The 22,728-nt window shown below is 40.7% G+C and overlaps 2 protein-coding genes across 7 annotated transcripts in view; one reads left to right on the top strand and one right to left on the bottom strand.

Annotated features, from left to right (window-relative positions):
• The window catches only part of LOC118423788 (histone deacetylase 4-like), an 88,518-nt gene extending 76,720 nt beyond the window's left edge, over positions 1-11,798 (top strand). For all 6 annotated transcript variants that reach the window (XM_035832016.1, XM_035832020.1, XM_035832017.1 and 3 more), the window contains 11 exons: positions 458-507; positions 1,144-1,251; positions 1,500-1,555; positions 2,093-2,180; positions 2,727-2,846; positions 4,163-4,260; positions 4,880-4,998; positions 5,796-5,865; positions 6,290-6,353; positions 7,311-7,555; positions 8,437-11,798. In XM_035832016.1, the coding sequence (XP_035687909.1) occupies positions 458-507; positions 1,144-1,251; positions 1,500-1,555; positions 2,093-2,180; positions 2,727-2,846; positions 4,163-4,260; positions 4,880-4,998; positions 5,796-5,865; positions 6,290-6,353; positions 7,311-7,555; positions 8,437-8,482 (1,064 nt within the window). In that variant the 3' untranslated portion in view covers positions 8,483-11,798. The remainder of the gene's footprint in view (positions 1-457; positions 508-1,143; positions 1,252-1,499; positions 1,556-2,092; positions 2,181-2,726; positions 2,847-4,162; positions 4,261-4,879; positions 4,999-5,795; positions 5,866-6,289; positions 6,354-7,310; positions 7,556-8,436) is intronic.
• A 1,058-nt stretch (positions 11,799-12,856) lies between these two features.
• LOC118425164 (leucine-rich repeat-containing protein 15-like) lies at positions 12,857-18,308 on the bottom strand. Its single transcript, XM_035833990.1, has 4 exons — positions 18,042-18,308; positions 17,008-17,113; positions 14,915-16,529; positions 12,857-14,267 (listed from the first exon to the last, which is right to left on the bottom strand). Exons 1-4 carry the CDS (start codon positions 18,204-18,206, stop codon positions 14,048-14,050), a joined length of 2,106 nt encoding a protein of 701 aa, XP_035689883.1. The 5' UTR covers positions 18,207-18,308; the 3' UTR covers positions 12,857-14,047.
• Positions 18,309-22,728: the final 4,420 nt, after the last annotated feature.

A 22,728-nucleotide genomic window follows, 5' to 3' on the forward strand; every position in this document is an offset into this window, starting at 1 on the left:
GTTCACACCTCGTATATCGCTAGTTCACCTTTATCCGCGGGGTGACCTATGTCTGTTGCTTTCAAAATCAGGGTATTTAGGGCTATCATGCCGACGAAATGTGAGTTCAAACTGCTATACTTTGAAAGTATTACAATTTGAAACAACTGTCCGTCAACTTGATATTCCTGAATGCCCTGTTTTGAAAAACAACGGATATAGGTTACCCCATGGATAAAGGTGAACTAGCGTTACTGCACAACTCTTTGTGTGGTTTGTATGTATCGTTATTTCTCCGTTACAACTTCGTCTATCTTTCTACTGAAATTGTTCTGAAAGAACTTGTACTGAATAACTTGTTTACCTCTTACCGCTTAACTTAATAAATACGAATAACTTGTACATTGTACTTAAAACAATACGTTGTCATGCCCTTTAACATGTCAGCATTAAATTCTGTTTCTCTTTTTTTGCATAGCTGGAGGTCTGCAAAAGAGTTTCAAGTATCTTCCGTGTGGAGGACTGGGGGTAAGTGGTTCAAATCCTATATTTGTTCCTGTACCTTAAAAACAAGTTATAGCTGCTTTTTTCATAGGTTGTGATTAGGGGTGGGTACCGTAACGGTGCAAAACAGTTATAATTCTTGTTGGACCGGTCCGGAAAAAAACGGACCTGAAAAAATCAGTGGACCGGATTTTGGATCAATTGGAAAATTAACAGATTAGACCGGCAGGCATTCACGTGTTTGGGGGCTTATCAGTCTAAGAAAATAAAAAGAACAAAGTAGAGGAGAGTTGATAGTCACCTAACCAAGTTTCTACAGTCAAACTTGGTCTAACTAAAGGTAACAGTGGCCATTGGTGTTGTTTTGTGACCCAAAGATAGGATTTGTAAACGCCAGTAAAAGTCGAATTATACTTCGCCAAATAGATTCCTTTTTAGCAAAATGTGCCATTGTTTTGAGTATCACCTATTCACAAGTTTTCACATATTCAGACAGGTCCAGGTTCAGGTCTGACCTGGACCTGATCCTCTGGACCCAGACCGTACCTGTACCTGAATTTTCTGTACCAGTGCCCACCCCTAGTTGTGAGTGTTATTATTGTTGACTTTTGTCTGGTGTATCAAATGGACTTCTCTAAATGTTATTTTAATGTTTTTCAGGTTGACGCTGACACGATCTGGAATGAGCTTCACTCACCCAGCGCCCTTCGTATGGCGGCAGGCTGTGTCATAGAACTGGCTTTCAAGGTCGCACAAGGAGAGCTCAAGGTCAGTGCAATACACATTCAAGGTCATGTTTCAAGGTCAGAAAATTCTAAGCAATTCTGAGCAACAACTGCATTGAGGGTCAATCTTTTATGAGGGGTAGGATTTTCATAGTTTTTGCAATTTAGTCTTTTTGATACATCGTAAATCTTTGATACATTGTCAGTGGGTTTTATTTTCGTTTTATGTGTGCCCCCAGAGGCTTCCCTTGGTACTACAGCATAACTTATGGTTTTGCTATCTCATTTCAGAATGGCTTCGCTGTTGTCAGACCCCCAGGACACCATGCTGAGGTTGACCAGGCCATGTGAGTATCTTTTTACACAAAGCATTTACAAAATGTACCTCCATGAAAAATGGAGGTTTTGTTTTTGGTGTGTCTGTACACTTTGTGTTTTTGTGTTTCTGGATATTTGTAGTCAGCATAATATATACAAGAACTTTTGAATGGATTGTGGTGATATTTGCTAAGTGGAAAAGGGTTTGGTCAAATTTGGGCCCCCGATGTGTGACCTTGGTACTGCAGCAGGACTTTTTATATAGCTTTTGCCCGGTACATTACATGCTATGGTCTTTATATGTTGGCAGCAGATAGATTTTGATGTAGGAAAAAGTTGTGTAGGTTCGGGCCTGAGCAACTTGTTTTAGATGCCAGAGTTAAACAATATGTGCTGCAAGTGTGCATGCATAATTGACAATTTCTGCCAATCTCTGCATGTAAATGTATGATATGTTGAATGTGTACCTTGAACCTTGAACGTGGACATCATCAGGGATGTACATGTACAATTCATGTATTTTTCAGATTTTTGCTGATCTGACTTGTTTCATTTGTTCTGTCCAGGGGATTCTGTTTCTTCAACTCAATTGCAGTCACAGCAAGGCTTTTAGTACAGAGATTGAAGTTGAACAAAGTGCTAATAGTTGACTGGGTAAGTATGCTTACATATGCAGATATGGCCTGTTTCTAAAATACAGCCATCTGAATGTTATATCAAGTATATTCAAACAGTACTATTTTTTACCCTCAATGTTTACACCAACAAAATGTTTGAACAGTTCCTGTCAACTAAGGATAAACATCTCTCCCATCTGAAAATTTCTCCAAATTTTTAGTTCAATATGTTCAAATCCCTTCATATCAACAAATCATGATGTTTTCAATGAAAAAGTACTTTGAAAGATAATGTCCTTATTTGGAATCGTTTGACATCTGACAATATTGGACATAGCAGTTTTCTTTTATATAACCAGTTACTGTCACCTGGTTGTGTAAAAGAAAACTTAATATATGTCCTATGATTTACCAACATGATGAAACTATTTTTGTAAATCTGACAATATTGTTGTAAACTGTGGCTAGTGTCTTTCTATGTCAATGTCACATTGTTCCACCTGCCCCCTCCCCAAGTAGTCAATGTCACATGAGTTATTAATTGTGTCTTGTACCCTGCCCCCCTCCCCTCCCCACACCACAGGATGTGCATCATGGGAACGGCACACAGCAGATGTTTTACGAGGACGGACAGGTGTTGTACGTCTCCCTGCACCGCTGGGACAGCGGCAACTTCTTCCCTGGAACCGGCGCCCCCGATGAGGTGAGTCAGTACTGCAGGCACAGTTTTTATCCTAGAATTCTGAGGAATAGGAGGGACGAAGCCTAGGGTTCCATCCGGTTCAGGGCTCTAGCCAGCGTCCGTTTTCCCGTCAATTGACGGAAATGTGCTGCGTCTGACGGAAAAATTTTAAAACCAATCCGTCAACCTTGACGGAAAAAAATCCTTGGTGGAAGCTTGGTCCACGGCTGTAAAAGCCACACACTGTTTGTTTTGCTATTGTTATGCTGGTTGACAATGTGTGTCTGCGCTCTTTCGCATACGTTAATCTCATCAAAACCCGTTTTTCAAGGTATCAATGGCAACATTTACTACTTTGTGGTGTCGTAGGGAAAATGAATTTTCGCGGTTTTCATGACGATTGGAATTGGCTGACGGAAAAAAATTTCGAGCTGGCTAGAGCCCTGATCCGGTTACTCCAATTTTCATCAATCAATGACTGTTTTGTTAAGGTAAGGTACATAAACTTTCCAAATTTTCGATTTCTACCAGCACATCTTCATCACAGGGAATGACCTAGTCTCAATCTCGCGAGAGAGCACGAGACTAGGTCAGGCTTTCGTGGATCATCTGCCCCCTCCCCCGCCTCCTTGCGGAGAAGGGGTAGGTAGGACTTGGGCAGCTCCCAACCCTCATTCCAGTTCAGCTTTGCCCCCTCTAGCTGGATGAGGCTAGCTAGAGGGTGGGGTGCCTCTATAATACTGTAAATGCATTTATGGTTTCATCCCCCTTTTGCTGTCTGTGTTGAGACCGCAGAACACAGTATTTTTCCACAACCCCCAGAGTCAATGACGTGTAAAAAGAAAGGAGTGCGGCCGCAATCTGGAAGCGTCTGTAAACACTGTAACGTGAAAGACATCGTGAACTTTGTTATACACATGTATGGCAGTATAATGACTATATCTGCTTGATGTTTGTCCATTTGGTGTATTCGCGACCTTTACAGCTGACATTTTGAAGAAACTGCAAATTGAAACCACTGTCTGTTGATGTCATATCCCTAAATAACTAGTCGTGAAAAACAACGGGTATAGGTTATCCCATGAACTTACCGTTACCTCCATACCGTATCAGCCACACGGTGATTTACATCATTCACTCAGACGTGAGAGCTGGCCCATCCTCGTCTCGAATTCAGCTAGAAGAAAGGGTATGCCACCCCGTAAGAGGCGGTATAACCCCAACGGTGCTGTAATACACTGTATGACTATGACTATGACTATGGTAACCGTTACTTTAGAGTGTAGTGTGCTAAAATGTTGATTTTCATTGGTGTGTTTTTGTCCTGTCCTCTGCAGTGTGGGAATGGGGCAGGTCTGGGCAAGAACGTCAACATCTCCTTCTCTGGAGGGTTGGAACCACCCATGGGGGACGCAGAGTACATGGCAGCATTCAGGTGAGGCCTTTCTCCAGTTAGAGGTACAATGTGATAGGATGTGTAGGACTACTGTAAATGCATTTAAGTTTGCGGGGATTTAATTTCGCGGTAGCGGGAAAATAGACTTTTCGCGGTGGTTTAAATTTCGCGGTAGCACCATCCACTGTAGTCTCTTACTGTTGTGGAAAAATGTTCGCGTTGGTATTAAAATTGGCGGTAAAGCGGCCGCCGCGAAATCCGCGAACATTAATCCACCGCGAACATTTCTGCATTTACAGTATATGGTTGTATGACTCTGTATAAGATGCCATTTTGGTATTACATAATGTATAAAAAGCTACCTAGTACATATAGGAGACACTAGTCTTGTATTTGGTAAGTACAGCTTGAGGCACAACTAGCAGTTAGTAAATCTAAAAGATCTAAATCAACAATACACCCCATTCCAGTTATGGTGGCCATTTTGGATTTTCCAGGGTCATCCTGGTGCAAAGATGGAGAGAGCACTGCAATTGGCAACATACATACCAGGTTATTTTTGTCCAAGGACAGCTGAAGAAAAATCAAGTTGTTGACATGCGTAGGAAGAAATTGGATGTTTTACTTATTGATCAATTTATCTCCTTGTTTCTCTCAGAACGGTTGTTATGCCGATCGCGGTGGAGTTCTCGCCTGATCTAGTGCTCGTGTCTGCGGGCTTTGACACCGCCGAAGGTCACGCCCCACAACTGGGTGGCTACAAGGTCACGCCCAAATGTAAGTTTGAGTCGACGCCCAGCGATGCAGTTGAAGATATACTAACAGTTCACAAATGTTTAGAAAGAAAACATAGCTGCCGTACAATTGCATCTATAGATCAGTGTCATAGGGTAACAAATGTTTCGGTGACAGACGGTCACTGAAATTTTGGTCTTGGAACACTGAGGGTGATGCGGAATACACTGCGTTGTATTTTATTTATGTCATACCCACCTGAGAAAACCCATGTTTTGATGCGAAATGCGCCAGAAGTTGAACAAATTTGGTGCCCTCGAACAAAAAGTGTTACAACAGCAATGTTCCAACGTCCGAATCAGGTATTCGAATTGCCAATCATGGTGCACTCGGCCTGCTCGAAATGGTTCGATTTACTCAAAGGAAGCCTGTGTGATACAAACTTCGTGCCTGCGTGATACGGAAAGTTATCACACGGTCCGGAACACCCGTATCAAACGTCTTCGCGTCACATGTATGACATAATTAGAAATACTTGGATGTGTGTTGTCCAATAATGCAGCTACCAATATGTTTGAAATAGACCAGAAACTCCAATGAATGATTTTTTAATTTTGATTTTTTACTTGACAGTCACCACATAACAAAACATGAAGGTCACTTGAAGGTTGCCAGTTACATGAATAGGCCTGGAACAGAAACATTAATATTCAGGACAAGCTTGAGTCAGTGACAGAAGTACATCTATATCTACATAGCTTTTGTCATTAGATTGATAGTATCTTGCCCTTTATTATTTTGAATGATGAACCAAGCCAGTGGATTTTCTGTTTTTGCAGGTTTCGGTCACATGACCAAACAACTGATGAGTGTTGCAGGGGGGCGAGTTGTACTGGCACTGGAGGGAGGGTAAGTCAGTCAATCAATCATTCAATCAATCAATCAATCAATCAATCAGCCAACCATCTGTTGGCAAGAACTGCCGATGTATGGTAGCTGTTTGCATTTATAAGTCGTACATTTTCCTGAGCCAGTTTGAGAATTATTCCTTTTTTTCTGATAGAAAAAGAATTTGTTTGAAATACAGTAAAGGTCTACATGTGATATCTGGCCCGCTAGTGTTGCATTCACATAGAATTTAACTTTTAATTATGGATAAAACAGAGTTGCAGAAAATGATACTATTCATAAACAATTATTTAGGAAGTCTTGTTACATTGCAGATCTATATGACACTGTTGAATTTATAATGTTTTGTCACTTCATTCTAATGTATGCGAATAAATGTACAGCATTTTTTAACGAAATCATTTACCTTTCTCGTTCCCTCTAGGTATGATCTTGCAGCTATCTGCGACTGCTCAGAAATGTGTGTACAAGCACTCCTTGGAGATGAGGTATGCTGTATGGAATAATTATTATCAGTAATGTCACTTAGTAATACACAGTCTGTTACTGATGAAAGACAGTGGATGCTGTCTGAAGTGTCTGACTGTTTACGAAACTTCTCTAGTGGCTTGAGCAAGTGAGCTATGTAAGCGTGTCACACAGCTCGGTTCAACGGCATCAATAATAATTATCTTTATTTTTTAGTGCACAGGAAACATGCTTTGACGGCAGTCCCAAGGTGCCATATGGGTTACCCACAATGGCTGATTCTTACAGTCTCCACATTGATAAAAGACAAAAACAGTAGACTATACTCGGTCACAAAATATATTTAACAGTCACATTTTACAATCTTTTAATTTCTATAATGACAGGGCTTGGGAAAATATCGAATTTGCCAAGTCTGTATGGAACACCAGTAAGAACGTGTGAGCGCCGGTCATGGAGATTGTTTAACTAACAAAGGTGGCAGCCAAATATTGCTTGCCATGTATACTGTATACTGTTCCAGCTTCAGAACACAGATTATAGTATCTTGCGTAGTCAAGTGGTTAGGACCTGCCTCTGAAACAGAGGTTGGGACTTTGAATCCTAACCCAGTCACTCTCCCAACATGCATGCTACTGGAAAGGGTTGAACTAAGAATGTGACAGTGGTCCACTGTCCATTGTGCTTGTCGACAACACCTAGGGGGATTTTCCTACTACAATGAACTGTACTGACTGTACTCTGACTGTACATTTTGTATAAACACTGTACATACAATGTAACATCTGTCTTCTGTGTTACGACCAGTGGAAGCTCTTCAGTAATTTGAACTGTTTCACAGATCATAAGGCATATCGTGCAGCCAACATGCATCATTCTTGGGTGCGTTTTGCCTCTCTGTTCTGTAAGTATAGTTATGATCAATCTCAGGTATGTAATTGTTTACAAAAAGACCATTGTTTGTCTCCCATCCACAGTTGCCGCCTTTGCCGAAGGAAATCATCGAGCAGCCGCCCAACAAAAATGCAGTCACCTCTCTCGAGGAAACCATCCGCCGGCAGACGCCCCACTGGTCCTCGCTGTCGCGATACGCCAGTACAGTCGGGTACTCGTTGTACGAAGCCTACGAAAGGGAGAAGGAAGAGGCGGACACTGTCAGCGCGCTCGCGTCACTCAGTGTGGCGTCAGCGCCCGGGGTTGGGATGCCAGCATCGGCCAACAGGTTTGTATCTATATCTGTATCTATACAGCTGGTATAACCGCCCTTCGGCGTAACACACCAGCTTTGCAGGCACGCGGTGCGGCAGCAGCTGGTTATATTACACTGAAGGATCCGTCACACCTAACTTCTGCACATCTATCTGCAAGCGTTCTTTAAAACTATCCAGAAAAGATGCCCCTACTGTGCTTGGTGATAATAAATTCCACTCTACGATAGTTCTGGGAAAATGCGAATTTTTGAACACATCAATCCTAGCTTGTTAACTCTGGTACTTGAAGTCATGGCTTTGGAATTGTCTTTTCTATCTAGTACAGTCCTTACTTAGCTGATATACAATGTTCTGATGTAAGATAAAGCAGGACACTTTAATGTTAAGGTGACTATCTTGAAGTTAGTAATTCTTTTTGAGTGTACCAATGTATAACATGCTATCCTCTCACTTAGAGCATTTTTTTAGCATACATGTTATCTTAAGTTAAGCGTACAGTGTACCTGATGTATGTAGGTTGTAAAATCTCAAATTTAAGGCACACCATGATAGGAAAAGGCTGTACAGTATGGCTTTTGAATTGTCTTGTCTATTTAAAATAAATTTATGATGTGAATCTTGATTCATGGCACACAAATATATCCTGCCCCATATCTACTGTAAATTAATTTTTGTTTGCATGAACTTCACTTTGCAGTACTTGAAATGGGGTTCTTGTGAAGTTTTAAGTTGCAACAGCACTTTTAGTAGCAAAAAAAAAAAAACAAGGATAAAAAATTAATGTTTGTTCATGGTGTCATGATTTTGTTCTGCAAAGTTCATTAAAAAATGTAACCATTGCAAAGTTTTCAGGATTTACGGTAATATGTTAATGTTGTGACTTTCGTTACAGGGCGGAAGCAGCTGAACCTATGGAGGAGGACGGTGCGGCCGCCTGAACATCGCGCCAGTAGGAGTGTCGTACATAGGATTTGGGTCGGACCCGACTTCCCGATGGCCCACCTCCCCCCGGCCCCTGGGGCGATGCCGTCTCTTAGAGACTCCAGGAGTCGTGGGAGCTCCTTGTGTAGTTGCTAAACCATGCCACAGTGTGTTCCGTGCCCAGCTGTACTCTGACTGTACAAACTGTAAAGGACCGTGCAGTGTCTTTGTATCTGGTTTTCGTGGTCGGTCATAACGTATTAGTCCTTTCTACTCACGACGATAGAAAAAGATAACTTTGTACCAAGTGGTTTCTTCCGTTTTTTTTACATGTGGGATTCTGTCACGTTCACGTGTGCGTACGGGAAAATCTCGTAGTGTATCGGGTAGCGGCGGCGACCTCGCCGGAGCTCGTAACCTGGTGTCGTTGAAAATGTATCCTTTTCTCATTAATGTCGACAAATTTCCTCCTTATTTTTATGAATTTATTATATATATACAAGATTGATACTTATGATTGTAACAGGGCGGTGGTAAAAGCAGGCATCGGTTTGGAGAGCAATACCATAGAACTGATGATGCCGAATGGCCAGAGGGAACAGGCAATTTCCGAGGCTACTGTTCTGTGGGAGGGCATCAGCTTTTGCTCTTTGCTAGCTGAGGGAGGGATTTTTCGATGGTGGCTCGATGTATATGTTTGACTACTTTTGCCAACTAATCCACGAGGCGTGTCGTTGCTAGGGAAAAAAGGATTGTCCCAAAAGTTTATGAAAATTCGGTAGATCGGACAGAGATTTTATGGATGGCTTTTAGAGGAGAGTGACTTAAGACGTCTGTTGTTGGTAAAAAAGGAAAACGTGATGACTTAAGTTGTTCTGGTGTACATATCTTGCTTATGATGAGAAAGTTTTGGGAGAAATGCACCCAGTGCATCGGGTGGGAGAGGAAGTGATACGTCCGATATATCATTGCATACTTCCCTCCCACGCCTATGCCTTTATTTTTGAGATGTGAGTTCAAATTGATATGTATTAGTGTACAACGTGTACAAGTGACTTGGATCTGTAACTGTTGATAGTGTACAGCGTAAAAATTGTATATGAAATGTTGTGCCTACTGCTGTTAGAAACTTGTATGTAGAAAAGTGCTTGTGGTAGGGCCTCTAGCTGTTGGTGCCATCGAGAGCACTAAGTCCTCTAGCTGCTTTCTTGATGTTGTCTGTGTTCACATCAATGCCCCAACACACATGGTTGCTTCTTTCGATAAACCGTTGCCCCCCTCCCCCTTGTCACACAAGCCCACAAATGGAAAACCAAACTTTAAAAAACATCTTATGGCCCCTTTCTGTGGTCATCATTATCATTAGTCATCTGATACTGTGGTAGTGCAGTTAAATTTTTCACTTTTGGCAATGCCTGAGGGGCAGGGTCCAAATACATGTCAAAATGAAATAATTGTAAAGTGGGGTGGGGCATGTCACTTTAAACAGCCTGGTAACAGCTGAAAAAAACTTCTGTTTCTTGATTATTCTGTTGCAGCAAACAATTTCGTATTGCATCATATGTCTGGACAACAGGGAATTCCAACTACAATCTTGCCACATTTGCTGCCCCCCCCCCCCCCTAAATTTGAGTTTTTGCATCATGGAATAGCTAGAAAGAACTTTTCCCACCATTCATTGGGGCACCCATGTCTGTTGGCGGTTGCGAGTTGACACACAGTGGTTGAGCTGCGCCGATAACGAGAGAAGCGTCGTTAGCGTCTCTCCGTGCCATGTGTTGTGGCATTACAGTTTTACTGTAACAACATTCCCTGTAACCTGCTGATAACAATGTGTGTAAAAGACCTCTGTTACAAATTGTACTTACTTTTCAGTCCTTTTCAGGTTCCTTGATTTGAGATGCTCAAATTGGTGCTGGTGTCGTAATTAAAGAAATTGATTGGCCTTTGAAATCAAAATCTATTTTTAAGGAAGACGACATAGCAAGAGTTACGTCTACTTAATGTTTAGGACCTACCGGACATTGTGAATACCTGGATAAATTCTTGTCAATTTCTCTTTGACCACATCATACTACTTATTACTTTCATCAAGAAAGTTGTATTCTTTGTAATGTGTTGAGGAAAGAAATTAACATGTCAGTACAGGATTTATATGAGAGATAACAGCATCATGTTCAAAACATTGAAGTCTATTCATGCAGTCACTTTGAAGAACTAAGCTCATATCATCAAAAAAGTTTCCTATTTATTATGTGTAACCATTGGCCCTCTGATTCACCACTCTGCATTTAATGAATAAAGTTTCAAGCGGCACCTGCACCCCACCAAAAATTGTCTTGGGGTGCATGTGTGATTCGCTTACTCGTCAAAGGCAAATGAAGAACCGATGTCTAACAAATATCTTTGGTGCTTATATAAGGTACTAGGCATGATGATATCACTCACTTCTTCTGACCAATGGTATCAGCATAATTTAGAGATCAAATAATTTCCAAGCAGATGTACTGCTTTTGCTCAGTTTACCGAACTTTTACCTGGAATGCTCCCCCCCCCTCATTCTTTGATTGAGAATGCAGTTCTCAAAATGTGCTGGTAAGAAGAAGCAAAGAGTCAGGGGAAAAAATACCATTTACAGTTTACACCAAATGAGAAAAGAGCTGAGTCAATGCATCTCAATTTGCATCTTTGGGACTGTACTCAAATGGTATTCTTGCCAAACAGCATGTCTGCTTGGGAATAAAGTTCAAAAGTTAGAGTTCAGAGGTCAGACACATTGTGTAAAAACCATGTCATACAGCATTTTACCCAGGAGGATGCCACAACACTAAATTTAGGGCTTGACATTTATCCCATGGCTCACTCAAAAAATGAAGTTTCATCTATATTTTTTTTCTGTTAAAAACTGTGGAAAAACTGTGCGAACAGAAATGATGTTTAAAGTTTGTGACAGATGTTATTTTTATCGGTGAAAAGATGGTTGTTTACTGGACAATTTTGACTATAGATGAATCTCAAGCCCTACAAGAAGAGCGTTTATGTAGCAACCACCTCGCTGTGGTTGGCTTGGCTTTTTGTGTAGTCTTTTGCTCGGGGAGTCACTGGCAATGTAAAATTCTGTGGTACGAAGCAATGTAACCATCATTCCATGAAGTGGCTTTTGCAGTTGCAGTAAGAATCAAAACTTATGTACTAGGAAGGATGGAATGTAACTGTTGTTTTTGACTGACTGGTGCTTGTGTCGGAATTGTACGTTCCTATACAGCTATACAGAGATGGATCGATTTTGTTGAAATGACGAGAATAAAATTCTTCCAGGAGTGACCGTTAACAGTCTGGTGTTTTGTACTGTGTGTATTACCGTATATTATGTACTTCGTATATAAGGCCATGTTGATAGGATTCTAGGATAGGTTAACTTCCAACCAGGAAAAGAGGTTAGATGCTGCAGACCAGACATGGCTTAGAGCCATCCTAAGGATCAGGTGGCAACAGCACATCAGTAACAACACTGTCAGAAATCGTATTGGACAGCCTAGACTCTCCACACTTATCCAGAAAGCAAGGTTACGGTGGCTGGGACATGTTGTGAGAATGCCAAGACAGCGACTCCCCAGAGTAGTGCTGAGCTGGTGTCCAGCTGGAAGGAGAAAGAGGGGAGGGCAAGCCATGATGTGGAGGCGAACAGTAGAGCGTGACCTGGCAGAGATGGGATGCACTTGGGAGGGAGTGCAGAGAGCAGCTTGAGACAGGAAGACTTGGAGAGCGATGACGGCCCGCCTCAGCGAAGTCTGATATGCGGCGAGGATGAGTGAGTGAGTGAGTGAGAGTTGATAGGATTATATGGACGACATCTTCTGGAAACCCCAAAATGATGCGAGCGTGAAAATATAAACAAAGTTTCGCTCCCCAGAAAAGGTGCATTCGTCGTGAAATCTAAGTAGACAGGAAGGTTGAATAAATGACTGAACACACAGAGTATAGTGTACTGAACAATAGATTCTTCATTTTTGTTCTTTTAGGCCACACCGATTTAATTTCTTGGTTCACGGATTCGCTCGCTCCTATTTTTTGGGAAAAAAAATAAAAATAAAAATTACCACTCAGCAAATTTTCACCATTAATGAAACCATTCACCAACTTTCTGGTGTTACAGTAGCAAATTGGCCTTTATATTTAAGCTCCTTAAAGTGTGGGTACAGGTGCTGTTACTGTACAAAAATAGTGTTTTGTACTTTTTTCAAGCTGAAAACTTTTTTCTTTATGTTTTGGATTAGCCGTTACCTTTATCCCAACCATTTTACGATTTTTATTTTTATTTCGCCCCCTCGCTCCATATTTTTTATGAAAAAATCCGTGAATCAAGAAATTAAATTGGTGTGGCCTTAGTGTCTGTTTTCAATATTCATTTAATAATATATAGAAGCACATATTTGCTCATTTTGATCTGCCTTGCACAATTTTACAGTATTGTTGAATTTTTCTTGGAAACAGATTAGAATTGATGTGAAGATGTCACTAAGACTGCAGTACGACAGTTGAAAAAATAGTGGCGTTACATGTATTGGTAATTAGCTCATAGACTACTATGTACCAGCACAGATTGATGTTCATATAATGTTATGTGTAAATTTTTAAACACTGTCTACTCATATTGTGGATAACATTCATAATTGAATATTTTCTCAAAGAACAGGGAGGATTGTTCCACTGTAGTCTTTTCAGAATCTAATACCAGATTGCCTAAAGTGTACATAAGACTACTGTAACTAATACTGATCAGGTATTGCGTTTAACTTAGTAACTTACTAGTATATACCACAACATATAAGAAGTTTTATAATGAAATTTAACTTGCCATGTTAAATGTTTTTGTGACAATAGAGCGATGAATATGCAAACCCATATCTATATACACCCACAACTAATTTACACTATCAAAAGATGCTCGCCCCACACCCATGAAGAATCTTATCCAAGTAAAACAATCCAATATGTTTATGGTAGTTGATGGCGTTCAGCACCAAGGACAGGTATGTCTTATTGTTAATGTACTAGAGTCAGTACCAAGGGCAGGATGGTAACGTTAGTACGTTAATATAGTTGAAAGTGTTGAGCATTTGCCCCATTATATTATTGTACAATTAATTCATAGTCTTTATAGCTGTTATATCTGACTTTGAAAACATTTGGATGTTTCCAGATTTATACATTGATGTTCAATCTTTATTCATTAAATCAACATTACAGAGTTACCCCTTAGAAGTAGTACCTCTGAATACCGTTGATCTTACAGTGTGGAGTAAATTATTACAACAACTAGACACAGTAGGCATGACATAAACAGTACATAGACAAATAAAAAACACTTAAGCATCAGTCAATGATTTGTTATACAGTCTGATGGTATGGTGTAGGAAGGAGTTTCGCAGTCTGGAGGTCCTTGCATTTGGGATCATGTTAGAGTGCCCTCAAAATTAGTGATTTCTGTTCAGACATCTAGTTATAAAGACATTTTTTTCTTACTTTAGGATTGGAAATTTTTACTAAACATAAAATAGAAGTCTTAGACTAGTTCTATTTCACACAACTTTAAGCATATGGAATTTGGTGTCCTTCCCCAAATAGTTTACTGCCGTACAACTATAGTTCCCAGCATCCTCTAGGTATGTGGACTTGATGACGAGAGTTCCGTCGGCTTCTACGTCATATCCGGGAAACTCGATGACGTCATGAGAGAGAATCATCCCCATCGGAATGGACCAGAATACCTTGGCGTCTGGACAACTTTGCACTGAACACCTGACAGAATATACAATGTTAAAATCAGAATGAAGTCGTTTGATCTGTGTGTGTGTCGTCTGCGCAAACATATTTTCTTCAAAAAGAAATATAACGTTATAAAATTTAGAAAAGAGATATATGCCACTCAAAAATCACGGACAGATGTCCAGAACACGAGATATGAAAAACGGAAGTTCCATTGCAGTACCTTAGAAAGCCGCTAGGGGGCCACCATTGAAGTTTGCCCTTCGTTTTCCCGACCCCTACCCACCTAACAAATATCGTCAGTATCCATCCAAGGCTTCTCGAGTTATGCTCACAGACAGACAGGCAGACAGACACACACACACAAACACACACACACAAACACACACACACACATACACGCATACACACACACACACATAGCTCAGAAAAGACGAAAGGATATTATTGATATAGTGTGCGTGCGTTTAAATGTGTGTGTCTATGCCTATGTTTGTATGTCTGCCTTGCAAATTACCAATACTGCTTTTTTGCACCTCTAGTCGCATATTAGGCGCCATTGGGCGTCAGATGCATATGAATATTTACCCAGAGGTTTGCAATAGTTGCATTGGATGAAATATTTCATCAAGCAAATAAAGATTGTTTCCGCTAAGGTATAAAAAAATAGGTTGACTCACTTCAATGTGGACGGCTGCATATACCTTGTCTGGTTGTCACTCCCACTCATGTCAACAGAGGGCGCTCGTGGATGGTCGCAGTCGCAGGTGAGATTTGTCAAAGGTATATCCAACAGGTTGTGCCCTTTATATCTATCTGGTGCTGAACATGTAATGTTAGCCAGGCCCTTGAGCTTTGCCGAGTGCAAGTCCTTTGCAAATCCCTGCATTTGACAGTCGCAGTTCCACTGGTTTCTTCCAATGTCAAGTTCTTCCGAGAATGTTGTTGCATTGAATATGCCACTCGGTAGCCATGTTAGTTTGTTACCAGCAATGTTGAAAGTCTCCATATAGTTCAGATTATACAACGCTTGTCCATCTATCAACTCGATCTTGCTGTTGCTTAGGTCTACATTGGTTAGGCTTGACAAATTTGTGAAAGAGTGGTACGGTAAGCGAACAATAGGGTTTTCTGAAAGATCGAGTCGTGCAAGATTTGGCAAGCTTTCGAGGTACTCGGGAATTTTTGTCAGAAGATTTTTTGCTAGCTGCAATTTTGTAAGTTTACGCAAACAGGCCAAATCGTCTTTGTGAGTTGAATTTAGTCCATTTTGGTTGAGGTTTAGGATTTGGATTTGGCTCACAGTACAGAGCGCTGTCTTTGGAATGGGCGCTAAGTCATTTCTTTCTAACCAGAGTTCAATCAAATTGTCGAGGCCGGCCAAAAGATATTCATCTAAATCGCGATTCTTTAGAGCAGTTATGTTGGATATGTCAAGCTTTAAAAGTGACCTGAGATCTTTGAAAGGAGAGGGTGCGAGGGTCTGTATGGGGTTGCTGGAGATATCCATGGTGTACACCTGTTTCAAGTCATTCATGTCAGAAGGCACTTCTGTCAGACGGTTGTTGTTTACCCAAACATCGGACAGATACGGCATGCCTTTGAGTGACAGCTTCGTCAAACGGTTGTGACTCAAATTGATCTGCGCAAGGTCTCCCAAGTCTTGCAGCGCGCTCTGAGTTTCTTCAAGGTTGTTACTACTTATGTCGAAAGTGTGGAGACTACGCAAATCCTTAAAAGTGCCATTTTTGATGACACGAATTGCGTTGTTACTTAGAGTGAGAGAAACCATAAGCCCCAACCCCTCGAAGACACCATCAATGGACTCTAACAAGTTATGGTCCAATGTAAGAAACTGTAACAAACCCTGTGTATGAAATGCACCTTGATCAATGTGTACCAAATTATTGCTGCCAAGAAAAAGACTTTGTAGCTTAGAGCTCCCAAGAAAGACGTCTTTACCGATACTTTTGATGTTGTTGTTTGAAAGATCAAGCATAGAAAGACGGGTAAGGTTGGCGAAACATCTTGGCTCTAAGTTAGCGATACCGCTATGGTCCATTAGTATTTGTAAGACGTGGTTACTTTTCTTGAAAAGATCACTGGATATAATATCCAGGCTGTTGTTCTGTCCGTAGAAATAAGTGAGATTTGGGAGATGGCGGAATATGTTAGGACTGATTCTTGACAGAGAGAGATTGCGATTGTTGTTGACTGACAGCAATGTCATCTTTTCAAGTCCTTCGAAAGCGCCTTCCTCAATGGAAGTGATCTTGTTGTTTTCCAGACTCAGATCTAGGAATACAACAAACAAACATGTATGTCAGCAACTGATATGACTTATTTCTAATATGTATTTTTTCTTACTGAATAACAGTTGACGACAACAGTTCAAGGCACGATAAAAAATATCATACAACTGATAAAGAAGGACGTTTCTATGGAACTCTTTCGTCAGCATTTGTTTTATTTAATTCTTGATCATCATTTCATGCCAGACTTTCTTCCCCAGCACGTTGCGGTACAAGAACGTCACTTAGCGGAATGATGTAGAACTGCAACTAAGGATCCAACTTCGTCATGTAAATGCTGATTGGTCTAATAAGATTGATCAGTCCGTGTAGAATATATTAGCTGCTGCTGAATAACCAATGGGCATACATGTAAGTACATAGATTCTGAACACCATCATAATGTTTCTTATGTCTATTCTGATTGGTTAACTTTACCATTGCTATGTTTGTACTGGCGTTCATCTGTGCCAGTCACTCACCTCGTAAGTTGAGTAGGAAGAGGAAATCTCCCCTTTTTATAGTAGTGATTGAGGTGAGCCGAATGTCTAAAGACCTTGTGTCTATGGGGATGTGCTTCGGTATCTCCTGTAATAGTTGGAAAATAAAATGTTTTCATTCGTCATCACTTTCATCATGTTCAATATCATTATCGTCGTCATTATCATTGTCATCATTATTATTATCATGGTTATCATCATCGTCATCAACTTCATCATCATTATTATTATATCATTGTCATCATTATCATTATCATGATTATCATCATCGTCATCACGTTCATCATCATTATCATCATCATCATTATCGTCATCATCACCAACTTTATCATTAACATCATCATCATCACCATTATCATCATCAAAACCATCATCATCATCAACATTGTCATCAGCATCTATACCATCATCACTACCATCATCATCATCATCATCATCATCATCTTCTTAATCGTAGAAGTAGCCAACCAATTCAATTCCTTGGGTTTCGGAAGGATAACGAACTTGATGATGATGATGATGATGAACGAACTTGGAAACACTGACTGATCGTGAGGCACGATTTACACTTGTTTTGTTTCAACTGACACGTACTAGACATCGTACTAGACATCGTAGTCCCATTCTGTCCTAGACTACAGCTTTATTTGTGTGTAAAAAGAATTAAAACGGGTGTTGCAGTACACGTTTGTAGTAGAATTGTATTTATTTCACTTTACACTGAGTCTGAGTGGAAAAAGCTGCATTCTACGACAGAAGTAGACTATGATATGTAGTACGACAGCTTGTGTAAACCGTACCTTAGATGATCATCAAATCTCATACAATGTTAACCTGACGGACACCCCAAAACACGTAAAACACATTGTTATCAAGGTCAAATGTAGCCATTTTTTTTACCCATCTTGTTTTTTCACTCTGGCTATCTTACTATATTTGCAGTCTGCAGAGGATGCCATCCATAAACTTTATTTGCTGTGGCCTAAACTTAAAAGTAGAAACTTGGGGGTACAAACCGTGATGTTGTCACCGGTACAGGAGACTCTCCTGTTTGGTTCGTCACAGTAACATTCGGCCGGGCAAGCCGAGATCTTCCCCGTACAGGCTATCAACACAGCCGTGTAGTAAAGTATGGCTAGATATCCCATCCTCAGTTGTAGAAAAAGGACACACAAAAACATCGGGAAGCTCAGTGAGGAAAATCTGAACCTGGCTTCTTGTCGTTCGCTTGTTTTCAAGAGTAACAGTCTAAGTTCGTGCCACTTTTAACTTGTCTGTTTAGAAGGGTGTATAGTCCATCGCTCAGAGCACAAAGTACAAATATGCTGAGTGTGTGTTGTTCATCTAAGGACAAAGTCCACTAAGGCCACACTAATTTTATTTGGGTAACAATTGAACAATTGAACACAAAGTACAAATATGTTGAGTGTGTGCTGTTCATCTAAGGACAAAGTCCTCTAAGGCCACACTGATTTTATTTGCTGTTTCTCGTATTTCCCAACCCTATTTTCTCCGATTTGGAAATAAAACAAAAACTTTTCAAATTGATGGCCGCACTTAGTGTTGACAAAATTTCACTGCTTCTCCTTTCTCAAATTACCTATGGGCCTCAAATTTCAGTAGCTGTACATGCCTGTTTTGGATGGTACATTTATCATTTTTCTTTAAGCTTTGAACTTTGCTACCAGGGACCCCCTAAATGTTGAGATGTTGTTATTTCAATTGTGTAACTTGCGTAAGCCCCTATTTCCTACCCCCGACTTTTCGCAAAAGTTTTTTTTTTACATTTTTTTTTGCCGACCGACCCAATTTTTTTCTGACAAAATCCGAGAAACAACAAATAAAATTGATGTAGTCTAATAAGGCAACAATAAAATCGATAACATGCCAAACACCTTTATTTGTGCTGTGCTAAGGGTCAACGACCTCAGCAGTCGCTAAGTGTGCTCACTATGTTTACGTAGAGACATTTATTCACAAATAAGTAGTAATGTACTATGTGTTTCAGGGGCGTAGAATATTCAGCGATATTCTTAGAGTACTATTTACTATAAATCGAACCAATTTTGGGTTCGAAGACCCCAGGAAAAGATTGTGGGGAAGGTTCTGAGCGTTTTTTACTTTGTTATGAACCTTATTTGCTGTGCACCGGCCTAGTCTTGCCTGGCGGCTGCTCTAGTGTTAGGTCAATGACATTTACTGGTATTTGGTTCTTGAACAATTAGCCAATCATCTTTTTATGAGGACCATTATCTTGCGAAACGACATGATCGATGATGCTTGGCAGAAGATGAAAGAGAAATAAACGAACACCTGGCAGGTATTTTTATAGGAACATTCAAATTATTGACACTATTAACTTCTACGGGTTCACACACAGCACATCATAACTGTACCCAGTCAAAGATGTGATGCAGGTTTCTTGATCTTAGAAACTTCTCTGAGCTGGGTCTATGGCTTAACCTGTTGTATATAGTGGTTTGGATTAGTTAAACTTGTGATCATGAGTATAGACTTTAACCAAAGCATTTCACTTTATCGGACCAGAGAAGTTAATTTGGCCGACATAATCTAAGGTACGGGTAGAGTCCCGAGGCAAAACTAGGTCTTTAGGGTAAGCTACTGTAGTCTTTTACTGCCATGGAAAAATGTTCGCAGTGGTTTTAAATTCGCGGTGACGCGGCCGCCGCGAAAACCCCGAACATTAAATCACCGCGAAAGTTTCTGCATTTACAGTACTAGCTCATTTTTAAGACGATACGTAAATACAATGATATATCGTGAGATGGTCGTTACGAAGTGGCAGGCTTGGATTTGAACATTGGCAACAATTGCTTGTGGTTAATATGGATTAGAAGCTGAGGACGTCGGGTTTGGCCATTTTTTTGGAAGACAGTCCGTGCCTAGTTGACGTAAGTCCTCTTTTTAGACAACAGGGGCGAAGTGTCTGTTTACATGCATTGGGTTTGTAGAATTTTTTTTCAGACAACAATCTTACTTGCAAATATGGCTATTTGATTCTTGAAGACACAATCAACAACGGAACCATTGTTGCTGGGTGGTTCGGTGTCACCAAAGTTTCAGGTCAATGACATATACTGATCTTTGGTTCTGACAGAACAATTACCCACTGATCTTTTTAGATGACACGTAAGTACAATGATATATTGTGAGATGGTCGTTACGAAATATCAGGCTTTGATTTGAACATGGGGACAAATTACTCGTTGTTAACAAGAATTAGGACCCTATTATGACTGGTTTGGCTTTTTTCTATGAGGCCCTTTGCACGTAGTAGACGTTAGTGCTCTATATTGATGCAGCAGAGGCGATGTCTCTGTTAGTTCATCTGGTGGGGTGTGCCCGGTTTTTATTCTCCTCGATTATGAAATTAGTTAACTCTCCCACTCACTCACTCAATCACTCACTCACTCACTCACTCACTCACTCACTCACTCACTCACTCACTCACTCACTCACTCACTCACTCACTCACACTCACACACACACTCACTCCCACTCACTCACTCACTCACTCACTCTCCCACTCACTCACTCACTCACTCACTCACTCTCCCACTCACTCACTCACTCACTCACTCACTCACTCACTCACTCACTCACTCACTCACTCACTCTCCCACTCACTCACTCACTCACTATCTCACTCACTCACTATCTCATTCACTCACTCACTATCTCACTCACTCACCCACTCACTCACTCACTCACTTACTCTTTTTACTCTTTGTGTGTTTTGTTGTCTTCTCAGTCACATTTTTTCGTTTTGTATGATATCCCCAGCTCACACGCATCGAGGATGACCTTGTCAATCATCTCAAGGACATCACGTAATGCCCTTGATATAAAGGTCATATCAAATAAAGTTCATATCATATCCATGCCCTTGATATAAAGTTCAGATCATAGAAACTTCACTCTGAGCAGGGCATATTTGTTCAACATACAGAACTGTTTATTTGGTTTGTTTGATACATGCATAGTCAGTGTGACTATAGTAAAACTCAGACTTGGATCGACACAGTGTCATTTTGTCGGGCAAGAAAAGTTAAGTTGGTCGACATACTGTAAATGCATTAAAGTTCGCGGGGATTTAATTTCGCGGTAGCGGGAAAAATGACTTTTCGCGGTGGATTAAAGGTTCGCGGTAACACCATCGACTGCAGTCTAATACCTTACTGAAAAAATTTTCGCGGTGGATTTAAGTTCGCGGTGAAGTGGTCGCCGCGAAAACCGCGAATATTAATCCACCACGAACATTTCTGCATTTACAGTAATTTACTATGGCGGTGCGCGTAAGTCCCCAGGCAAATCTAGGTTATTATCATTATTATATAATTACTCCAAATGGTTGCTCCAGGCTCCACCTTACCTACCGGCTATTTGGCATTTGAAGACACAAACTACAAAGGCGGTACAGTGCGTCAGGTGAATGACATGTACTGATCTTTGCTTCTGACAGAACAATTATCCACTGATCTTTTAGATGACACGTAAGTACAATGATATATTGTGAGATGGTCGTTACGAAATGTCATGCTTTGATTTGAAATTGCGACAAATTACTCGTGGTTACAAGACTTAGGACCCTATTATGACTGGTTTGGCTTTTTTCTATGATGCCCTTTGCACGTAGTAGGCGTTAGTTCTCTATTGATGCAGCAGAGGCGATGTCTCTGTTCATCTGGTGGGGTGTGCACGGATTTTTTTCTTCTCGTTATGAAATTAGTTAACTCTCCCACTCACTCACTCACTCACTCACTCACTCACTCACTCACTCACTCACTCACTCACTCACTCACTCACTCACTCACTCACTCACTCACCCACTCACACTCCCACACACACACACTCACTCCCACTCACTCACTCACTCTCCCACTCACTCACTCACTCACTCACTCACTCACTCACTCACTCACTCACTCACTCACTCACTCACCCACTCACACTCCCACACACACTCACTCCCACTCACTCACTCACTCTCCCACTCACTCACTCACTCACTCACTCACTCACTCACTCACTCACTCTCCCACTCACTCACTCACTCACTATCTCACTCACTCACTATCTCATTCACTCACTCACTATCTCACTCACTCACTCACTCACTCACTCACTCACTTACTCTTTTTTGTTGTCTTCTCAGTCACATTTTTTCATTTTGTATGATATCCCCAGCTCACACGCATCGAGGATGACCTTGTCAATCATCTCAAGGACATCACGTAATGCCCTTGATATAAAGTTCATATCAAATTAAGTTCATATCATATCCATGCCCTTGATATAAAGTTCAGATCATAGAAACTTCACTCTGAGCAGGGCATATTTCTTCAACATACAGAACTGTTTATTTGGTTTGTTTGATACATGCATAGTCATTGTGACTATAGTAAAACTCAGACTTGGATCGACACAGTGTCATTTTGTCGGGCAAGAAAAGTTAAGTTGGTCGACATAATTTACTATGGCGGTGCGCGTAAGTCCCCAGGCAAATCTAGGTTATTATCATTATTATATAATTACTCCAAATGGTTGCCTTACCTACCGGCTATTTGGCATTTGAAGACACAAGCTACAAAGGCGGTACAGTGCGTCAGGTGAATTACATGTACTGATCTTTGCTTATGACAGAACAATTATCCACTGATCTTTTAGATGACACGTAAGTAC

Source organism: Branchiostoma floridae, chromosome 10, assembly GCF_000003815.2.
Source record: "Branchiostoma floridae strain S238N-H82 chromosome 10, Bfl_VNyyK, whole genome shotgun sequence".
NCBI lineage: Eukaryota > Metazoa > Chordata > Leptocardii > Amphioxiformes > Branchiostomatidae > Branchiostoma > Branchiostoma floridae.